Here is a 20526-nt window from a genome sequence, read left to right on the forward strand (position 1 = left end):
CAGGCTTCCTGCTGAGCAGGCAGCCCCATGTGGGGCTCAATCACAGAACCCTGGGATCATGACCCAAGCCAAAGGCAGACACTTACCAACTGAGCCACCCAGGTGCCCCAAGAACTGAAGGCTTAAAAGAGTTTGTTGTGAAGTTCTATGGAGTGAATCAAACTTCTGAGAAAGTGCTTTTTGCAAAAATTTAAAAACAACTAATTTTAAGAGGTTTCATTGCAAAAAAACATCTAAGAACAGCTTCACGGACAAGGGCATAACATTATCCCAAACAACAAAAAACAAATGCTCTAAAAAACTCTTACGCTGAAAGTTTCCTTTAACGTGTTAATGGGGGGCACCTGGGTGGCTCAGTGGGTTAAGCCTCTGCCTTCGGCTCAGGTCATGGTCTCAGGGTCCTGAGATGCAGCCCGCATCGGGCTCTCTAATCAGCGGGGAGCCTGCTTCCCCCACCCCCACCCCCGCCGCCTGCCTCTCTGCCTACCTGTGATCTCTGTCAAATAAATAAAAAAAAATCTTAAAAAAAAAAATAAAGTGTTAATGGGATGGTAGTATCCTTAGCTGCCTGGCAGAAACAAATGCAATTAGTCTACAGAAGAAAGCACCTTAAATCCAAAAATCTAGGCTTCAGTGAATTCCCACAGATCAAATTCTAAAGAACATGATGAGTTCATTAAAAAATAAAATTATAAAATTATACATATACCTATATAAACAAATGAGAGGAAGAAACCCACAAAAACTGGTACTGGAATTATCCAACACAGACTATAAGAGGCATTTATGTTTAATGAAATAAGAGGCTATTAAAAATATTACTAAGGAATGGAACCATAAAAAACTATCAGGTAGACTTGAAAAACCACCTCATGAAATATCTAGAAAGGAAAAAGAGTGGAAATTAAAACTCAATTACCATATAAAATTGAGCATGCACATACCTGACAACTCAACAATTCTACTCATATACCCAAGAGACCCTGTTGCATATATGTACCTCATAATTAGATAACAGCACTATACATAACAGAAAAATCCAAACGCCTATCCACATTTTACAAGAAAATGTTACGCACAACAATGAAAAGGAATAAACTGATACATACAATTGTGGATAAATCTTAGCAATACAATACCAAGTGAAAACAAAGTACCCTCAAATTAAACGCAGAAGAGCAGCCTTTTCATAAAGTTAAAAACTAACATATTATTTTAAAATATATATTAGAGGACATAAAATGGTACTTAAGCAAGAGATCAGATCTGAAGAGAATTAGTAACAGAAGACAATATTCAAATTCAAAAAGCTCAATGAATTTCAACCAGAGAAAAGAAGAAATTCTCATATAAACATAGGGTAGTGATACTGCAGAACACCAAATACAAAGAGAACATCTTAAAAGCAGAACAAGAGAGGGGCACCTGGGTGGCTCAGTGGGGTAACCTCTGCCTTTGGCTTGGGTCATGATCTCAGGGTCCTAGGATAGAGCCCCGCATTGGGCGGGGGGGGGGGGGGTGTTCTCTGCTCAGCGGGGAGCCTGCCTCTCTGCCTACTTGTGATTTCTCTCTGTCAAATAAATAAATAAAATCTTAAAAAAAAAAAAAAAATGAGAGTCCGGGGCACCTGGGTGGCTCAGTGGGTTAAAACCTCTGCCTTCAGCTCGGGTCATGATCCCAGGGTCCTGGCTGGAATCAAGCCCCGCGTTGGGCTCTCTGCTAGGCGGGGAACCTACTTCCCTTCCTCTCTCTCTGCCTGCCTCTCTGCTTACTTGTGCTCTCTCTCTGTCAAATAAATAAATAAAATCTTTTTTAAAAAAAATGAGAGTCCATGTTCACATAAAGACTCATACATGTATAAGTCTTACACTTGTAATATTCACAACAGCCACCTGGAAACAATCCAAATGCCTATCCACTAAGGAATCTGTAAACAAACTCTGGTATACCTACCCAATGGATTACCACTTATTAATAAAAAGGAACGATTGGAACACATAAAAACATGAGTGGATCTCAAACGCAATCTGCTAAGGAAAGACACATCAAATACTATCTAGAGTATGATGTCATATATACATGACATTCTGGAAAAGACAAAACCAGTCGGTCAGAAAGCAGGGCAGTGGCTGGCTGCCAGGAACTATGGGTAGAAGAAGGGGACCACCTACAAAGAGCTCAAAAGAATTTTCTGAGATGACAGAAATGTCTATATGATGACTGTGGGTGGTTACTTAACTGCACGCATTTGACAAAACACACTGAATTATATATTTATAATATTTCTGTAAGTAATTTATATCTACTGATTAAGTAAAGCTGATTTTTAAAACTGAAGGTGAACAATGCAAACAAGATTTTTTAGACAAAAACTGAAAAATAAGATGAACAAAAAGTCACTAAACAAAATCTTCTAAAGGAGGGTCAAAGGAGAAAGAATGGAGATCAAAGAAATTGACAAATGTAAACAAATTAGTAAGTCAGTTTGTGTACACATAAAAAATTGACAATAACGAATGGGACGAAGCAACAAGAAATTACAATGCTGGACAGTAACAGCATATAAACTGAATGATCAGAGTATCCTAAAGTACTAATGTTGTTCAGGATATTGATTAGCTTTAGATTTTAAGTGAAACAACCAGTTAAAGAAATGCCACAAAGAATTAAAAAAGTAAATCAATCATCCATAAAGCTATTTATCTATTAGACACAGAAAAGTTAAAAGTAAAAGGAAGGAAAAAATACATATTGGTTAAATCCTACCAACCGGAAGATAAGCATACTTCTATTACCATCAAATGAAATAGATTCTAAAGCAAGTCTCAATAAAATTCTAAGAGCTGGTATAATATAAACTGATTAATAGCAATTAAATTTGATATTTAACAAAAATAAATTTAAGCACATTGCAAACCATAATAGTATCTAGAACTAGGTTATGATAAAACTGCACTATCGGTGTACCTGGGTGGCTGGGCCATTAAGCGTCTGCCTTTGGCTCAGGTCGTGATCCCAGGGTCCTGGAATTGAGCCCCACATTGGGCTCCCTGCTCAGTGGGCTCCCTGCTTCTCCCTCTCCTACTCCCCCTGTCTTTGTTCCCTTTCTCACTGTCTCTCTCTGTCAAATAAATAAAATCTTTCAAACAAAACAAAACAAAACTGTGCTATCAAAAGAGTAGTTCAAATAGTACTTACAGAGAAATTTAAATCCTTCAACACTTTACTTTGAAGAGAAAAATGCTGAAAATTAATGAGCTAAAAAATCTCCATTATTCCAATTAAAAATTTATAAAAAATATATAATAAGCCCCAAAAATGGAAGAAAATAAAACATGACTAGAAATCAATTACCCCCTCCCCCCAAAAAACAAAACACTGTTATTATGTGATTTGTACTGGAGGCACTGCTAGCAAAACAGCAAGAGAGCAAGGCAAAAGGACTAGAAAGGAAAAACAAAAATTTATATGATGGGGATTGTTGACAAATACAAAAACAAAAAGGGAAAAACCCCTATACTTTTGAAATATCGGTGAGTTTCTATGTGGTCACCAAACATGAGATCAATATAACAAGAGTCAACTGCGCATCTACACACCAGCAACAAGCTGAAAATGTAACCAAAAATTAAGGTTCTCAGAAATGAATATATCAAGATATCGAAGTCTTTCTGCAGGAAACTATAAACAAATAAGGAGATTAACAAAAAACTCAATATTTAAAATATTAAAGAAGACCTAACTAGACAGAGCATATCTGAATATTCAGTTTGAATATAGGAACAGGAATACTCAAAAAACTGTTAAAGATGTCAAGTCTCCTCAGAATCACCTTGGTGGTGGGGCGGCATGGAGGGAGTAGGAGAAATCTGACAAGCAGATCCTAAGGAGAACAAGTCTCAGAAAAGAGATGACATCCCAAAAGATCAAGCAGGGGTTTGCCCTACTTGCTATCAAGACTTAATATAAGCTACAGTCACATTATGAGCCCCAAAACAGATCCTCCCTCATATAAAAGCTTATTAGAGAGAGAGAGTATTGCAGATCAAGGAGAAAGGACAGGCTTTCAAGTAAATGGTGCAGATAATTGGGTATTCACTTAGAAAAAAATGAAACCATATCTCTACCTCACAACATATACAAAAATTAATTCTCAATAAATTAAGCACAAGAAAAGAAGAGAGTATCATCACCTCAAGGACAGGGAAGAATTTCTAAAACACAACACTAACCATGAAGGAAACATACACGTGATGTAGTCAATTACACCATAATTACTAAATTCTATATATCAAAAGACACAAAGGAGTCAAAATACAAGCCGCAAACTGGGAAAAAATACTTGCAAAAATTACCAAAGCAGAATTATATTTAGAATATAAAGAACCCCTAAAACATAAATCCTAAACTCAGAAAGATAAAAACTAAACAAACAGCACCTATTAAAAGACACTTCACAGAAGAGGAAACAGGGATGACCAATAAATATATGAAAAGATGTTCAATCTATTTAGCTATTAGGGTAATGCAAATTAAAATCATGATGAGAGGCGCCTGGGTGGCTCAGTGGGTTAAAGCCTCTGCCTTCGGCTCAGGTCATGATCCCAGGGTCCTGGGATCCAGCCCCACATCAGGATCTCTGCTCAGCGGGGAGCCTGCTTCCTCCTCTCTGCCTACTTGTGATCTCTGTCTGTCAAATAAATTTAAAAAAACAAAAACAAAAACATGATGAATTTACTATTACAAACTCTGACAATCCCAAATTAAAAATTCTGGCAACTGCATCATATGAATGCAATACTTCATGTTTTCAAAAGATAAATTTAATTTTATTTTTAAAAGTTTTTTACTTATTTGACAGAGAGAGGGAGGGAGCACATAAGCAGCGGGAGGGGCAGAGGGAGATGGAGAAGCAGACTCCCCAATGAGCAGGATTAGAGTTAGGGACTGGATCCCAGGACCTTGAACCATGACCTGAGCTGAAACCAGCTGCTTAACCAACTGAGCCACCCAGGCACCCCCCAAAATGAATTTAATTTAAAAAAAACTTCTCTGGAATAAATGTTTTCTAGTACCCAGCGGGTCACCATGTGGCTTGTTTTTCTACAAGCATTGCAAAGACAGCCTCTGACACCGGAATCTATCAGCATTTTGACTGACCCGCACAAGATTCATTAGAAAACAAAGTTCTGGCTTTAGAAGAGTTACCATTATCTTTAAAGAGTTATCTCCAACCAATCTCCACTCCCCTTTAAAGAACAAATCTTTGGCTCCTCAAATAGCATTTAAATGCTATCAAATAGAAACCTAGTCTTTGGGGCACCTGGGTGGCTCAGTGGGTTAAAGCCTCTGCCTTCGGTTCAGGTCATGGGCCCAGGGTCCTGGGATCAAGCCCCGCATCTGGCTCTCTGCTCAGCAGGGAGCCTGCTTTCTCCTCTCTCTCTGCCAGCCTCTCTGCCTACTTGTGATCTCTGTCAAAAAAAAAAAAAAAGAAACCTAGTCTTCACTGTCAAAAGAAACTCTATTTCAATATTTATCAGTAGAGTTTTATACTCACTCATCAAGAGAACATATTTACTCCAAAACCCCTTGGTGCCCAAAATCAAAGTATTGACTTGGGAACTTTTGACTGGCTCAGAAAAGAGAGTAACTCACACAGGCCACTTACCTGTCATCTGGCCTTTTTGTTCCCCGCTCATAGGCAGAAGAAGGTGGTGAGAGAGAGCCCCTTCGTTTCCTTTTCTCTTTATTTTGAGTTTGCTTGTCTGGGTCTCTCTCTCTTGACCTGTTAGGAGTCTTTGGGGCAGCTGTTTGATCTCTGAAGCCAACAGCATCCCTTCCTCGTTCAGTTACTAAGGGAAAAGGGTTTTTAAAAATTTACTTGGCAGACTCTTCTCCATCAAAATAGCATGTCAACTGTATAATACAATTTCTATCCAACAAATGGGTCTATGGACTCTCTTCCCTCAAAGGTCCATCCGGAATTTGGATGAGACAGAAGGTGTTGTGTGTGTGCACACACTCTACATCCTGAAAGTCTCTGTCATGATTTCACTTTTCCACCTTCCCCAACAAACTCTAAGTCCAAGCCTTCAACATTTCTAAAAAGTTCTGTGGAATGCTCGCATGCAAAATGTTCCCATTACCTTTAACAGGGAAGTCTGCTTGCAGTTCAAAATGTAAAAGCCTTCTACTGCCCCTGTAACTCTGCATATTTAGTTTATGGAAGAGCAGCCTGGCATGTTAAGCATTAAAAACCTCAAAGGGAAAAAATCTCTTCAATTAAAAAAAAAGGTGTGTGTGGGGGGAGGGAGGGGATTGGACAATTTTTTTTTTTTAAACAACTACCATTTCAAAAGGAAAATATTTCAAACACAGATGATGACAGGTAATAAATCAGGACGTTATCCAAGCCAGAGAGCTACATCTTCCCCCAAAAATGCCATTTTCCAACTGAAGGATAATACTTTTAACCTTTTCTACTCAGCTTCTTTACCTAGAATGGTCCTCACCCAATCCCACTGTTACTGCTCCCAAAAGTTGTGTATTACTTTTCATTAACTTCACCTCCTACTTTCTTATCCCCCTACGAAGTCTAAATCCCACCACTGACTATTTCAATATAAATTAACTGGTACTACATGCTGCTGCTTTGTTAGCACTGCTATCCTGATTAATCAGATGGCTCTCTTCTTAAGAGAATTTCTTATAAATATCTCTCACAGCACAAAGCAGAGTCACAATAAACATTAACTACTTTTTCTTTTTCTCACCTCAGAAAAACATGCTATTGTTTTCTCCCCTAGTGGCAGGATTAGGTTTATATCCGCCATTCTTGTAGTTCTTCTGTTGGTGAGCCCAAAGCTCCATTTATTTGCAAAAATGGTTAATCAGTGGCCATGTATGAGTGTTTGTCAGTGAGAACAGAACTCACCTCCACACACTGGTAGAAAACGCTATACAATTAGAACAACTGTTGCAGCTCACTGGGTATTGGAGCACAACATCCTTTTGGGAAGTACTACTATCTAATCACTTCTGGGTCTGCCCATGACTACTCTATTTCCTCCTTAAAACAAGGTTCTTTGGGCTGGTATTAACTTCCTTAAAATGCAGCTATTTCTTCACTATATCCTGGTAAAGAAAGAAAAGGAATCATACTAACAGCTCATATTCTGACTCTGCATTCTAGAATATGTGAGGTAGAGAAATTGTTTCATTTATTCTGGCTGATTTTTTTTTTTTCATATTATAAAAGGAAAGTAAAGCTAGACTACATATTTCCCCAAATATTTTACAGTTCTTGGGAATTTTAAAAGTTCTAAGCTCTTTAATTGCTTGACATTGAGGGGTAACATAGAAGCCAGGCTTTAATTATAAGTATTTCTTATAAAATGCCTGAGACTGATCGGGGGGCATATATGTGAAGGAGAGTAAAGTTGGCACACAAAAGGTGGTTTCCTGAAAAGATAAGTCATCAATTATAGACAATTTTCAGAAAGCATCTCTCAGAGGGCACATCAGATTAGATATTTGCAAAATATTGGCAGTAAACCCTCACGGATATTTAAGTTTTGCCTATCTTGCTAATGATTTCAACTCACTGAACCAGAGAAGCTAGGCTCTGATGACCAAGTTTATAGTGCTACTGTTTTTGCCAAGCAGCACTACTCAACCCTGCCTTCTTTCTTACGGGAGAAATTCTCTGTAGCCTTAAGCACGATGTCTGGCTATAAAGAAACTAAACCAACAGAGTTAAAAATATTCAAAACAAAAATAAAACCCCTACAATGATGCAAAGTACACCTCACAGGGCTTTAACCTATAAGATTATTTAACCAGTAAGATTAAAATTATAAAAAGTTCTTCATGCTAAAAATTTAGAAAAAAGACCAAAAACAACACAAAACAAAAAAAGAAACAAGAAGGGAAAAAGCCAAAAATATGATCACACTGGCTCCTTCCCTCTGTTTATGTTGGGTCAATACTGGAGGGCTCAAGAGATAAACAGCCATGATAACACTACTGCTTTCATCTTTAAAGAAGCATATTGGAAAATAACCAAGTGGCAAAACCCAGAAACCAGACTACCTTGGCCTGTTATCTTTTCTGTAACAAGGAACCTTTTTTCTTTTTTTCCCCAAGATTTTAAAGTAATTCTTAAGTAACCCAACAAAGGGCTCGAACCTACAACCCTGAGATCAAAAAGTCCTATGTTCTACTGAACTAACCTGTCAGGCACCCCTGTAATAATGATTCTTAACCTTGTAAGGGATCGCTGACTTCCTGAGAATCTGATGAAAGTTTTCAATTTTCCCCAGAAAAATTAATGTAAATAAAGGATTCTGCATATAAACATCTACAGGTAAAGACTTACAAAGACATTCAGGAATACAGGTCTAACAATGCCTGCTCTAGAGGAACAAATAAATGAAAGAAAAGCAACTAAAAGCCATGACTTCAAGGAAAGCAACAGCACAGGCAGTATAAAGGGACATCTCCTTTGGCAAAAATTCACTAAGAAAGAATAAAAAGGCAAGTTTCCAAACTTTTACACCAAATCTTTCATTTACCTAATTACATACTATCCGGTTTCAAAAACAAAATAGCTGAAGTTCTTATCATTTACCTCTGCATATTTCCAAAAGAGTATTTGTAAAGCCATATACACAGAGTACCTCTGAATACCTACTTGTGTTCTCCTTTTCAGTTTGACTTTTCTTTGGAATTCGATATACCTCCTGCAAAAATAAACCAAAAGAAGGGTTGTTAGTTTGGAGTGGAAGTGGTGATTGTGTTGAAGCTGATTGATTTCACATGGTGACAAAGAAATAGGAACAGGCTGGTATTTAATTACTCTCCAAAATTCAAATTACATCTAGCTTTAAACAAGCTAGCTTTAAACTTACATCTAGCTAAAAACAAGTAAAAATTTGTAGCATATAATCTACACGTAGCATACACACAAACATTTATTATGTATATGTATGTTTCATTTTGTTTTTTAAACATCTACTAAGAGGCTTATATGATCACATTAGCCAAGTAGCAGAGTAAGTAACTGGGACATTATATTTCTGGAATATACTTCCTGGTAATCTTCATATCTATATGCTTTCTGCATATAAAATGAAGTCATCCATAGTTGCTTTACTGAGAATATTCCTAAGAACAATTCTAACCTCTCACTTGCCATCCCTACTTAAGGGAAGAAGGGTTAGTAATTAGTTAGCTACCTAAGGACACCTCAGAAAAACTCTATGTGTTAAAGACAATGCCTGTTGTTCATATTTTTCTATAAATGCAAAACCCTTTCGGCTAATGGCCAATTGTAATATTTCCTTTCATACTGTTGCTATTTTAAAAAAGAAAAGCATTAGATCATTGTTGCTCTTGAAACAGTATCTAACAGCGTACCAAAATTGTTCTTGACAAATGTAAACTAAGTTTTTAAGCCCTGAATACCTTTCTTTGATGTAGGAATCTAAGGCTTAGAACATGTTCTGTTCCCTGACAATCCCTCCCTGTTCTAGTCAACAAGTAGCTCAACATTTCCTTATCCAGTCACCTTGGTAAGTGGGCAAATAGCAAATCCACACATTCTCAATGGTACATCACATGATACTCTCCCTTTAGAGTAATCTCGTATTACTGACCATACCTATATGACTTGGTAATTCCAATTTTTTAGCAATTGTACTCTAAGAAAATCAAAGAACTACTCTTTCTGGGGCACCTGGGTGGCTTAGTGGGTTAAGCCTCTGCCTTCGGCTCAGGTCATGATCTCAGGGTCCTGGGATCGAGCCCCACATCAGGCTCAGCAGGGAGCCTGCTTCCCCGAACCCCACCTCTCTCTGCCTGCCTCTCTGCCTACTTGTGATCTCTCTCTCTGTCAAATAAAAAAATAAAATCTTTATTAAAAAAAAAAAAAAAAGAACTACTCTTTCCACATGATTATTGGTTCTAGCAGTATTTGTGGAAAGTAAGAAATAATCCAATACCACACAACTGAGGAAGGGTCAAGATATAATATTCAGTTGCAATTGAAGATGATAAATACAGACCACATGGACCTTGGGCAATCTAAATGAACGCAGATTTTTTAGGAAAAATCCTTCAACACTCCATGCATGCTGACAAATTACCTAATGAAGATGATGACTGCCATGATTAGATGTGTACCTATCCTGTGTGTCAGGTTATCATGTAAAGCATTTCAAACGCACTATCTTTTTTGAGCTTCAAAACACCTCTATGAGGTAAGTACTATTATCTCCACTTTACAAATGAGAAAACCCATTTAAAAAACTTAGCAACCTGACCAAGGTTATGATGCTATCAGACAGTGTGACTCACAGCAATGTTATCTTCTGTACGAGATGACACAGGACATGGCGGACAGTGAGCATTATCTGGGAAGGAGTACCACTTCAGGACTTGAGCACACATGCAGGCGGCATCCCTCTATTCCCCCAGCCCCTCTTTCCTATGCAGGACTTCCACTAGAGCCGTGATTCTCAACTCTGGCTGCACAATTAGACCACTCCAGGAAACTTTCACAGAAATACTGTGCTAGACAAATAAAATCTGAAATTCTGGGCGTGAGTTCCAGGCATCTACATCATCATCATCATTATTATTATTATTATTATTGAAGCTCTCCACAGGATTCTGACGCCTACATGTAGAAGGTTGAGAACTACTGAACCGCTAGCTTCTCCTAGCAGCCTTCACTCATTCCTCCTCACAAGGGAGAATTTGACAGAACAAACTGTGTATGGCTGTCCTCAGCTCAAAGCCACGGAGGGATGGCTCCGTGGAGGAATGTCTGGAGTTGTCCAGCTGTCACTGTCTAGCTGTGGGTAACAGTGAATCAGGGATAAATACAGTAAGGACACAAAGCGGACACTCCTAGTTCTGACTCTTCTGTCCACCCCCAGGTGGTTACCAAACTTGGGGAAAAAGTAAGAATGCCACTTATCAGCACCTAGCCTCACTATAAGAAAAAACAGGTATTCTATTAATTTTTAAAGGCTTGAAACTGAATGTTGCATTCGGTACTCTGTAAATTTAAGCACTCCAGAAGGCAACATGTTCATTCATAAAGGGTGCTTAGATACAGACACGTATGTCTGTGTCAACTAAGGATTATACAATATTTCCTTTTGCATTCTCATATTCTCAGGTCTTGGGCATTACAAGTGTTCATTACAAGCATTTACAGCAATTTATCACACAGACCTCAAGTTTAGAGCAAATGCTAAGTAGAAAATGTATTCCAAAGTTCACAAAATGGATGATTATTACTGACATGTGACCAAAAGCTACTGACTTTTTTACTCTGTGCCTAATACTATGGGGAACAAGTTAAATCAACATGCACCCAAGGACTTAGGAGCTACTAACTTGATCCTCCTCTTCATATAGTTAAAGCTGTGTATAAAATTTAAACTGGAAACTCAGATTATCTACCTCAAGGCTCTGAATTTTTCCAAAGTCCCACAATAATGCAACCTGAAAAGGAAGCAGTCATGTGAAGATTACTGTAATATTTCTTAAAGTCATTCTATCTTTTGGATAAATAGCAGTAAGTTTAGCTTACATGATATGGAATGCTGGAATAATGTCATATACCTGCAGGCCACTGCCAAAAAATGTTTATCTGAGTTGGCTTCACTCACATTAACCCTCCACGTAAAATCACTTTCCTCTGTTAAAGATTCTACTCAAGAGACTGGCATGTTATGAAAGAACACTCAATTGTGAGTCAGGAGACCTGGGTTTTGGGACTATCCCTGCCCTCAGAGGGACCTAAAAGAATCTGGTTCCTCACCCTACCTAATATTCTTTATCTATCATGCTGTTTTATTTCTTTGGTGTCTAGGTGCTTCTCCTAAGTAACACACACTCACATGCACTCAAAGCTATAATTCTTATTTTTTTAAGTGATATTTTTAAAAAGATTTTATTTATTTGTCAGAGAGAGAGAGTATGTGTGCAAGAGCAGGGGGAGTGGCGGGCAGAGGAAGAGAGAGAAGCAGGCTCCCTGCCAAGCAAGGAGCCCTATGTGGGACTCAATCCCAGGCCTCTGGGATCATGACCTGAGCCAAAGGCTCAACCAACTGACCCACCCAGGTGTCCCTCAAAGCTATAATTTTTAAGGGCTAAGACTGCCTTACTCTGCTGTATCTCTAGCACCAAGAAAATGTCTGACACATAGGCAACACTCAACTACTTGTTCAATGGACCAGTAAGTGAAATTCTACTCATAATTTGCAGAAACCACTACAAAGTGCTAAATAACTTCAAAGTATTACACAGCTTGCTTTTTAAAAATCACTACATCTATACCTTCATTCTCTTATCCCTGGTAAGAACGCTGTTTACGGGCCTTACATATAACCACAAACATGTTTGTGGGGTTGTATTTCCAGGATCATATTAATACCTATGCCTCTGCAACATTTTGAATTCTCATCAATGCTTAGAACAGCCCACCCTTGGTCAATTAATCATTCCTCTTCAAAGGCTCAAAATCAATCTTCAGAAATTATTTGATAAACACTGGATCACTGATAAGCTCATGCACAAGCAATGCATCCAATATCCCTTTATAAAAGTATGTAAATATGTGTGGAGTTGTTTTTAATTTGTAGAGACAAAGACAGCATGAGTTCTTTGATGGTTATTTGTGGAAATCTGGTATGCTCATTTATATAACAAGTATTTATGTAGAAACTAGGTGTTAAAAGCACATTATCAAGAGTCTCCTATTTTTAAATACTGGAGATACCTAGGAACAGCCACTAAGAGGTTCGCAGGCTAACAATGGTGGCTGACGATTCTTTTACTGTGTGCCATGTCCTTTAACTGCATTCTCATATACTCTTACACTGCTAAGGCTAACTTGAAAGAAAATAAAATTTGAAGGTGGAAGGTCTTTATACCTAATTCATATAGTAGGTTCTCTATTTTTTAATTAACACTTGCCAGCCATCCCACTTTTAAGCATATATCCAAAGAGAACGAAAATAGGATCTCCAAGAGAGCTGCACGCCCATATTCATGGCAGCATCACTCACACTAGCCAAGATATGGAAACAACCTAAGTGTCCGTCAACAGATGAATGGAGAAGATGTACTGTACAAGTATATGACGTGATATTATTCAGTCATGAGAAAAAAAGAAATCTTGCCATTTATGACAACATGAATGAACCCCGAGGAGATTATGCTAATGAAATAGTGAGGATGCAGAGAAAATGAAAACCTTATATGCCACTGAAAGGAATGTAAAATGGTACAGCCATCATGGAAAAGGGCCTGGCAGTGCCTCAAACATTACATATGGAGTTACCATGATTCAAAAAATCCATGCCTACATACATACCCAAGAGAAATGAAAACCAGTATTCACACAAAAGTCTGTACATAAATATTCATAATAACTGTATTCCTAACATTCAAAAAAGTAGAAACAACACAAATGTCCATTGCTAACAAATGGATAACAAAATGGTTTTAAAAATATCTATACAAGGGAATATTATTCAGCTATAAAATGGAATTAAGTACTGATAAATGCTACAACACAGATGAATCCTGAAAACATTACGCTAAATAAAAACCAAAAAGAAAAGGCCGTTATTATAGGATTCCACTTATCCTTGTTCACAGACTGGGCAAATTCACCAACTCACTAAAAATTGCTTTGTAATCCTCAAATCAGCATGCCAGAAAAAACATCACTAATTCTTCCCCCAAAAGTTAAGACTACCACTTGTGTTTTTTGATATACTTTTTCCAAATAATGCCTGATAACATGATGCAACACTCTATTCCCCAGTTTCTCAGAATCCTCTCATTACTCTTTTTGGAAATGCTTCTAGTACACTCATACCCTTGTATATTTTCTTTCCAACTTCTTTAAAATCATTTTCACTGACTTTATGAAATCAATGCATTTTTATTTTGTAACAGCTTTACACTACATTTGTACTGCATTGTCCAATTTTTATAACAGTGAGACTTTAGCTAAGAAAGACAACACTTCAGGTAAAGACAGATGCTAATGTTAACAGAGATGGGATGTTTAGATGACAATTTTTTAGTGTTCAGCTCATCAATTAATGTTTTTTTGTCATAATGTTTGCTTCTCTAAGCAATCTTGAAAGTGAAGATTAAGATACTGACAGAACACCATATATTTGTGTATCTTGTGTACATATATGTGAATGTGGGCTTATGTATTTAATTACATGTGAGAGAGCAGCTTTTCCAAGGTAAATGAATGAAAATGATTTCAAAAAACCCCATCAAGTGGCAGGATATCAAATCAATGCACAGAAATCAGCTGCATTTCTATACACCAACAACAGGACAAAAGAAGAGGAGACAATCCCATTTACAGTTGCACACAAAACCAAAAGATGCCTGGGAATAAATCTAACCAAACAGGGGAAGAATCTGTACTCAGAAAACTATAGAATACTCATGAAAGAAATTGAGGAAGACACAAAGAAATGGAAAACGTTCCATTCTCATGGATTGGAAGAACAAATATTGTGAAAATGTGTCGACTACCTAGAGCAATCTACACAGTTAATGCAATCCCTATCAAAATACCATCAACTTTTCTCACAGAAATGGAACAAATAATCCTAAAATTTGTATGGAACCAAAAAAGGCCCTGAGTAGCCAGAGGAATGTTGAAAAAGAAAAGCAAAGCTGGTGGTATCACAATTCTGGACTTCAAGCTCTATTACAAAGATGTAATCCTCAAGACAGTATGGTACAGGTCAAAAACAGACACACAGATCAATGGAACAGAATAGAGAGCCCAGAAATGGACCCTCAACTCTACGGTCAACTTATCTTTTTTTTTTTTTAGAAAAAGAGAAAAAAAGATTATTTATTTATTTATTTGACAGACAGAGATCACAAGTAGGCAGAGAGGCAGGCAGAGAGAGAGGAAGGGAAGCAGGCTCCCCGCCAAGCAGAGAGCCTGATGCGGGGCTCCATCCCAGGACCCTAAGATCATGACCTGAGCCAAAAGCAGAGGCTTTAACCCACTGAGCCACCCAGGCGCCCCTGGTCAACTTATCTTTGACAAAGCAGGAAAGAATGTCCAATGGAAAAAACACAGTCTCTTCAACAAATGGTGCTGGGAAAATTGGACAACTATACGCAGAAGAATGAAACTGGACCCTTTCCTCACACCACACACAGAAACAGACTCAAAATGGATGGAGACAGGAATTCACCAAAATCCTCGAAGAGAACACAGGCAGAAACCTCTCCAACCTCAGCCACAGAAACTTCTTCCTAGACACATGGCCAAATGCAAGGGAAGCAAGAGCAAAAATGAACTACTGGGACTTCATCAAGATAAAGGGCATTTTTCCACAACAAAGGAAACAGTCAACAAAACCAAAAGACAACTGACAGAATGTGAGAAGATATTTGCAAATGACCTATCAGATAAAGTATCCGAAGCTAGTAGTATCCAAAATATACAAAGAACTTATCAAACTCAATACCCAAAGAACAAATAATCCAATCAAGAAATGGGCATAACAGGGGGAAACACAATTCTGCAAAGAAAACATCCAAATGGCCAAAAGACACATGAAATAGTCCTTAACATCACTTGGCATCAGGGAAATACAAATCAAAACCACAATGAGATACCACCTCACACCAGTCAGAATGGCTAAAACTAACAAGTCAGGAAATGACAGATGTTGGCAAGGATATGGAGAAAAGGGAACTCTCCTACAACTGTTGGTGGGAATGCAAGCTGGTGCAGCCACTCTGAAAAACAGTATGGAGGTTCCTCAAAAAGCTGAAGATAGACTACCCTACGATCCAGCAACTACACTACTGGGTATTTACCCCAAGATACAAATGTAGTGATCTGAAGGGGCACGTGTACCCCAATGTTTATAGCAACAACGTTCACAACAGCCAAACTATGCAAAGAGCCTAGATATCCACTGACAGATGAATGGATAAAGATGTGGCTTTATCCATTTACCAATTTGAAAATTTGTAAATTACCATTTACCAATGGGTAAAGATAATAATAGAATATTATGCAGCCATCAAAAAATTGAAATCTTGCCATTTACAACAACATTGATGGAACTAAAGGGTATTATGCTGAGTGAAATAAGTCAGTCAGAGAAAGACAATTATTGTATGATCTCACCAATATATGGCATCTGAGAAACAAGGCAGAGGGGAAGAGAGGAAAAAATGAAACAAGACAAAACCAGAGAGGGAGACAAACCATAAGAGACTCTTTTTTTTTTTTTTCATTATTTTTGCACCACACCCAGTGCTCCACGCAACACGTGTCCTCACTAATACCCACCACCTTGTTCCCCCAACCTCCCATACCCCCGCCCCTTCAAGACCTTCAGGTTGTTTTTCAGAGTCCATAGTCTCTCCTGATTCACCTCCCCCCCATAAGAGACTCTTAATCTCAGGAAATAAACTGAGGGTTGCTAGAGTGGAGAGGGGTGGGAAGAAGGGGTGGGTGAGTGATTGATGGACACTGGGGAGGGTATGTGCTATGGTGAGTGCTGTGAATTGTATAAAACTGATGAATCACAGACCTGTACCCCTGAAACAAATACTACATTATATGTCAGTTAAGGAAAAAAAAAACAAACCCACCATATACCAGGATTTTAAGGCCTTCATGAAGCAAACATACCAAATATTTATCTGGATTTACTGAACACTGAAAATTTAGAAAAAGAGGTAAGAACTTAGAGAAACATACAACAAGAAACATAAAACAACTCTGGTAAGAAGATATGACCGTGTCATGGAATCTGATTCATAATTCTATACACTAGTATAAAGATTAAAAATCAGGGTGCCTGGGTGGCTCAGTTAGTTAAGGTTCTGACTCTTAGTTTTGGCTCAGGTTGAGACCTTGGAGTTGTGGGATCGAACCCTGCGTTGAGCTCCATGCTCAGTGGGCAGTCTGCTTAGGATTCTCTCTCTACCTCTGTACCTCCCCCTGCTTGTGCAGGCTCTCTCAAATAGATAGATATAAAGAAAATAAAGACTAGAAATCCATTTTCTCAACAACAAAATTTTAAAAATGAACATAAAACATGTTTATGGCCCTACGCCACCCTAAGGCCCAATCAAAGAAAAAACAATACTGGACAAATACTGCTACTATGTACACTAGCTCTTGGGAAAAAGGAGCCAGGATACAAATCAGCACAAATTCTGTGAAACACTTTCGGTGATAATGGCTCTATAACCAGATATAGCTTTAACAGAAGGAAGAACTGTTAACTCTTATCATCATGTCCTTGTACAGCATTTAAGAGTCTGTGGTTTTACCTCACAAACCGTATTACGAATGGTAGCAGAGGGATCTCCATTAGGTCACAGAGATCTTGAGATCTGACTACAAAGAAAATTTAGAGAAGAACATAAATATCTAGAGATTTCATAAAATCACACACACACAAGAGGGGAAGAAGAAGGGAGAATGAAGAAAAAGAGGAGTAGAATAATTTTATTTATTCTTTGAAACCCCTGAAGATACTCTTCTAACTTCAGACCACTGTGCTCCCATGAGATGAAAGATGTAAGACTGAATTTCAGTTTTCACCCCCTCAGACAAATGGGCAAAACATATGGTCACAGTTCTTAAAATAGGAAACAGAAATATAAAGATACTCAACACTTCACGCACAAGAGACATGCAAATTAAAACTACAATAATATTCTATTTCTGTCCATCAGTCCATCCAAGATAAAGTTAGACAATACTTGGGTTGGCCAGGGTGTAGTAAAATATGCACCCTTATGCATATACATTACTGATGAGAGTTAAATTGGTATAACTATAAAAATCCATTTGGAAATAACTATTAACTATACATAACACAGACCAGGACTCAGATATACCACTTCTAGTAATCTATCCAACATGTATATTCCAAACACGTGTATATGTGAATGTGTCTGAATGACCTATACAAAAGTTCCACACTAAGCTAAAGAAAGGAATCAATCACAATGGCCAAAGTAGGGGACAGATAAATATGATTAACAGGAGACTGATTATGCCATATCTTTACAATAAAGTACCACACAGCTATGAAAACGAAATTCTTTAAAACCTGGTGTATAAAACAAGCTTCCTAATGTATTAAATAAAAAACAAGGAGCTCAATAGTGCAGCCAGCTTTATAAAAAAGACCAAATATATGCACACAGTATGCACGAGTTATCTCTGGAAGGTTACACAAGACATTGGTTGTGCTGGCTGCTTTCAGGGAACAAGACAGGGGGAAGGGCCAGGAGCAAAACATTTCATCTGTATGCTTTTTGAACTTGGTACCATGTACAGGAACAGCCTATTTAAAATTTAAAATGAGAAGAAGAGAAAAAGGTAATATGCCTCAGAAGAAGCCTTCAACAAAGTACCAAAAGACTCTTAGCACATTATGGCTGTACTCATGGTAAAGAACAGTACCTGAGCGTTGTGAGGTCTCAGGCAGAGAGGCCTAAGAAACTGAAGACTCTGGGGCACCTGGGTGGCTCAGTAGGTCAAAGCCTCTGCCTTCGGTTCAGGTCATGATCCCAGGGCCCTGGGATTGAGCCCCACATCGGGTCCTCCTTCTTCTCCAGCCTTACCCAGCTTGACTCTAATTCAAAGAATCTATCCTAACAATGCTCGGTTTTATTCAACATACACTAAATGTGCTGTGTTTACACTAAATACTACATCACAAGGTGAACAGCAGAGACAAGTTCCTGTTTTCAAGGCCTCTCTAGCCCAATAGCAAATATGTGTGTAGAAAAATAAGTGTTTTCACGCTGATAAATAATCACTGAAGAATAATCAAGGTCATGGTGATTAAATGTTTCTCAATTTCAGAGTTCTGTTTTCCAGTCAAATTAATTCCAAATCTAAGATTTTTCCTTACACCTTTCAAATTTAACTACCTCTTCTGTAATATTTCTAATTAAAGCCTAAAAATCACCATAACCCTCCAAATGACTACTTAGAGTTCTGAGTTGCACTGGGTCAATGCAGTGCTGCAGTGAAGAGTACATGGTGGTTATTTAACACAGTAGTAGAAGTCTCAGCCTCAGCAATCAGACAAGAGTAAGGAATAGAATGCATCCGAATTGGTGAGGAAGACATAAAACTTTCACTATCCACAGATGACATGGTACTATATATAGAAAACCTTAAACACTCCACCAAAAAAACTACTAGAATGATAAATGAATTCAGTAAGGCTGCAGGATACAAAATCAACGTACAGAAATCTATGGCATTTTTATATACCAATAATGAAACAACAGAAAGAGATATTAATAAAGAAATCCCATTTATAATTGCACAAAAGAAAATGAAATACCTAGGAATAAACTTAATAACCAAGGAGGTAAGAGACCTGTACTCTGAAAACTGTAAAACATCCATGGAAGATATTGAAGACAACACAAACAAGTAGGTATTTCATGCTCACAGGCTGGAAGAACAAATACTGTTAAAATGTCCATACTACCAGCGGCGCCTGGGTGGTTCGGTGGATTAAAATGTCCATACTACCAAAAGCAATCTACAGATTTAATGTAATCTTTATCAAAATGCCAGCAACATTTTTCACAGAATTAGAACAATCCTAAAATTTGTGTGGAACCAGAGAAGACTCTGAATAGCCAAAACAATCTTGGGGCGGGGGGAGGGAAACAAAGCTGGAAGTACCACAATTCCAGATTTCAAGTTACATTACAAGTCTGTAGTAATCAAAACAGTATGGTATTGGCACAAAAACAGGCACACAGATCAATGAAATAGAAAAGAAATCCCAGAAATAAACCCACATTTATATGGTTGATTAATTTTTAACAAAGGAGAAAAGAATACACAATGGGAAAAAGATAGCCTCTCCAGCAAATGATATTAAGAGAACGAGACAGCTAAATGCAAAGTATTCAAACTCGACCACTGGTTACACCATACACAAAGATAAATTCAAAATGGATTAAGGACCTAAATGTGAGACCTGAAACCATAAAATTTCTAGAGGTAAACACAAGCAGTAATTTCTCTGACACTAATCATAGCAACACTTTTCTAAATAGGTCCTCTCCTGAGGCAATAGAAACAAAAGCAAAAATTAACTACTGGGACCTCATCAAAACAAAAAACTGCACAGTGAAGGTAATAACCAACAAAACTAAAAGGCAACCTATGGGATGGAAGAAGATATTTGCAAATGACATATCTGTTAAAGGGTTAGTATCCAAAATATATTAAGAACTTATATAACTCAACACCACAAAAACAAATAATCAAGTTTAAAAATGGGCAGGGGCACCTGGGTGGCTCAGCTGGTTAAGCGACTGCCTTCAGCTTGGGTCATGATCCCAGGGTCCTGGGATCAAACCCATGTCAGGATCTCTCCTCAGCGGGGATCCTGCTTCTCCCTCTCCCTTTGCCTGCCACTTTGCCTTGCAGTGCAAATTCTCGTG

At 38.0% G+C, this 20526-nt stretch overlaps 1 protein-coding gene across 6 annotated transcripts in view; it reads right to left on the minus strand.

Moving 5' to 3' along the window:
• SETD2 (SET domain containing 2, histone lysine methyltransferase) overlaps positions 1 to 20526 on the minus strand; it is a 128348-nt gene that overhangs the window by 31175 nt on the left and 76647 nt on the right. For 3 of the 6 annotated variants that reach the window (XR_006816419.1, XM_045990163.1, XR_006816420.1), the window contains one exon: positions 8693 to 8741. Coding sequence is in view for 2 of the 6 variants with exons in the window: in XM_045990163.1 (XP_045846119.1) it covers positions 8693 to 8741 (49 nt within the window). In the remaining 4 variants the exon portion in view is untranslated. Of the gene's footprint in view, positions 1 to 5668; positions 5853 to 8692; positions 8742 to 20526 lie in introns of those variants that run through there. The other 3 variants (XM_045990162.1, XR_006816417.1, XR_006816418.1) reach the window with 3 other exon arrangements.

Source organism: Meles meles, chromosome 20 (assembly GCF_922984935.1).
Source record: "Meles meles chromosome 20, mMelMel3.1 paternal haplotype, whole genome shotgun sequence".
NCBI lineage: Eukaryota > Metazoa > Chordata > Mammalia > Carnivora > Mustelidae > Meles > Meles meles.